Source organism: Hipposideros armiger, unplaced genomic scaffold (genome assembly GCF_001890085.2).
Source record: "Hipposideros armiger isolate ML-2016 unplaced genomic scaffold, ASM189008v1 scaffold_11, whole genome shotgun sequence".
Taxonomy (NCBI): Eukaryota; Metazoa; Chordata; class Mammalia; order Chiroptera; family Hipposideridae; genus Hipposideros; species Hipposideros armiger.
Genome location: NW_017731361.1, coordinates 3,706,778 through 3,709,850, shown reverse-complemented (window position 1 = coordinate 3,709,850; position 3,073 = coordinate 3,706,778). Strand labels below are relative to the sequence as shown.

General features: G+C 37.8%; 1 protein-coding gene across 1 annotated transcript; it reads left to right on the top strand.

Moving 5' to 3' along the window:
- Positions 1–2,612: 2,612 nt before the first annotated feature.
- On the top strand, positions 2,613–3,067 carry LOC109393551 (cytochrome c). Its single transcript, XM_019662917.1, has one exon. It carries the CDS (start codon positions 2,703–2,705, stop codon positions 3,018–3,020), a length of 318 nt encoding a protein of 105 aa, XP_019518462.1. The 5' UTR covers positions 2,613–2,702; the 3' UTR covers positions 3,021–3,067.
- The last annotated feature ends 6 nt before the right edge of the window (positions 3,068–3,073 follow it).

The following is a 3,073-nucleotide window of genomic DNA, read 5'->3' as shown; positions in this document are numbered from 1 at the left end:
TTTCAGCCTCATCTCACCATATCCTCTATTTTCAATCCACACTGAGTTTATTTACATTTCTTCAAGGAGTTTAATTACTCTTCTTCCTCTCCTGGGCCTAAGAGCCTTCTAACAAGATGTTCATTCCACCTAGAAGACGGTCCCCTTTATTTGGCCAAGTCCTACTTAACCCTCAGTCTCAGCCTAAATATCACTAACTCTAGCAAGTCTCTTTTGAACTCCATCTACATGTGATTTATTCGTGGCTTGTCATTTCATTAATATTAAAAATTCCATAATGAAGAATTATCTGTTATATAAACTTCAAAAAAGAAAGACAATGGAAGAAGACTGGGATCCATTTCCCTTCAAATAAATTCAGTTACCAAAAAAGACCCACTTTTCTCACAGCTTCCTTGGGTAATGAGTGATGTGTAATTGGGCTACAGTTTTCAATGTTTCTGGGTTCCTGGACAAAAGTTTTGAAATTTTTTTAAATTAGTGTTTTAAAATATTACAGAAATAAGACACTGAAAAAAATTTAAACTGCAGAAATTTTACAGAAAATAAACAGTTCACACTAAGTTTCTAAGGTAAACTCAACATTTTGATATGTATCATTCCAGGCCTTTATTTCATATATAATTGATTGTATACATATATGTAGTTTTGTAAAAAAAAATGATTCTTTATAGACACTATTCTAAAACTTTATCATTCAAAAATATATTACAGATATCCTCCCTTACCAGCTTATATAGGATAGGTCTGCTTTTTTCATGATACAGATTTTATCTTAATTTTATCCACTCCCCTATTGCTGGTCACTCAGGTTGTTCCATTTTAAATTAGCTATTACACAGAATACTGCAATAAACATTCATGTTAACATGGCCTCCGTTTTGCATCATATCTGTAAATTAGGTAAATGGGATCTTTAAATTGTAACAATTTGTGTCTTTGAAGGACTGTGTCTTGAACTCTAGTTTTTCTCTTTTATTATCCAGTTAAGAATTCTATGTGATGAAACAGACCAGGAAGACTGCTCATCACAGAGCAGCCATAATGGCCTTTTTTCTGTACTTCAAATGCCAAGCACTTTTCCACCACAGAGCTTTATCACTCACAGTTCCCTTTTCCTGAACAGTCTCCAGATATTTCATGGCTAGTTTTTTGTTATTCAGGCCTCAGCTCAGACCTTGCTTTCTCCAGTAATCCTACCTGGCCACTCAATCTAATTGTGAGGGAGCATGTGATTTGGGTGTTTCATCTTGTCAAGGATCGTCACTGAAAAGCTGGAAGTTCCTATGCCATTATTTTCTGGTAGGTATGCTTGGGAGGATGTGCTTAAATTTAAAACAAAACATCATTTTGGTTAGTTAGAATCAGGAAAAAAATAGTATCAAGACTTCCTTTCGTCTTGGGCAATGTTTAGTATATGCTGGGGTCTGTTCTCCAAGTCTAGTTAAGTATATTTCATGGAACTTGATTTGTGTCATTACTATTTGTGCAACTATGTGTAACAATTCAGTGAAGGTACAGACCATTTCCCTATTAATGCCCTACAGGTCCCTGGCCTTGATTACTAATTTGGTTTCTTTAGAACATCAATATGAACTTAATGCAAAAGCAGTTGGTGATTTATTGCAGTATCCTGCATCTCTTGAGTTTGTAAAAACTCAGTATGTGTTTTTAAAAAAAATAACAACCAGATGTAATTTCATTGACAATCAGTGGTCATTAAAATATTGAATGCACTTCTAGATAGATTGATAGGGTCTCCACAATAAGTATTAAAATATGCTTTTTTTCTTGACTTTCCTGAGGGTGATTTCAAAATATTTTTTAAATCCTTCAAATATGATGTTAAGAATTCAAAAATCTTTTTCTAGTTTAAGATGGAAAATTGCTTTCACATATCTTTTCTCTATCAAAAAGCCTGCCAAAATAATAGTGACCCCCAAGGACAAAGAGAGTGAGATGAGACAACAGTGAATAAGAGATGTCAACCCATTTTCAGAAGGCCAAAGTAGATGAAGAAATGATAATTCAGAGATCAGAGAAAGTTACATGCTAAATGTCTGCAAGGGGGTATACCAAAGAGAGACAAGCCCACTTTATAGAGAACGTGTGAGAGGCTCAATTTTTGTAGGAAGAAGTTTCCAAGGAAGGGGGAAAAGGTGTGGGGCTGGTAACATGGGATTCGTTCAAGTCTGTGTTCAGAACTGTTGTATGTCTAGGATCCCTATCCTACCCTAGGAATCCAGATGAAATTTCTGTACCCCACAGATGGAAAGTTTATTTTCTAGGTAAATTGAACCAAAGAAGGGTCATACTCAGAGAAAACAAGCACAGATGAAGGCTGGGGTGTATAGCATCAAACAAGGAAATTATATGCAAAACAATATCCTTTACTGCAGGAATGTCACCCTCTTCCCCCACCTTGGTCTCATTAAATCAACATCCAGGGCATACACCCCACACACACCCACACCCACAATCAAAATGGGAAGACTATTCTCTGAAAAAACCATGTGGTTCCAGAGGAACAAAATCCAAATATTGACATCTGAGCATGTTCCTAGAAAAGGCCAGGTCAGAGTTCGGTTGCACCAACACCGGTACATAGGCGCGGGCCGGCGTGTCCTTGGACTTAGAGAGTGGGACGTCCGGCTGGCGCGGGTGGGACTCTGTGTCGTGTCTAACGAAAGAGCGATTTAAAGATGGGTGATGTAGAGAAGGGCAAGAAGATTTTTGTGCAGAAATGTGCCCAGTGCCATACTGTGGAAAAGGGAGGCAAGCACAAGACTGGGCCAAATCTCCATGGTCTGTTTGGGCGAAAGACTGGTCAGGCCCCTGGATTTTCTTACACGGATGCCAACAAGAACAAAGGCATCACCTGGGGAGAGGACACCTTGATGGAGTATTTGGAGAATCCCAAGAAGTACATCCCTGGAACAAAAATGATCTTCGCTGGCATTAAGAAGACTGCAGAAAGGGCAGACTTGATAGCGTATCTCAAAAAGGCTACTAAGGAGTAATAGTTGGCCACTGCCTTATTTATTACAATACAGAAATGTTTCATGACTTTTTT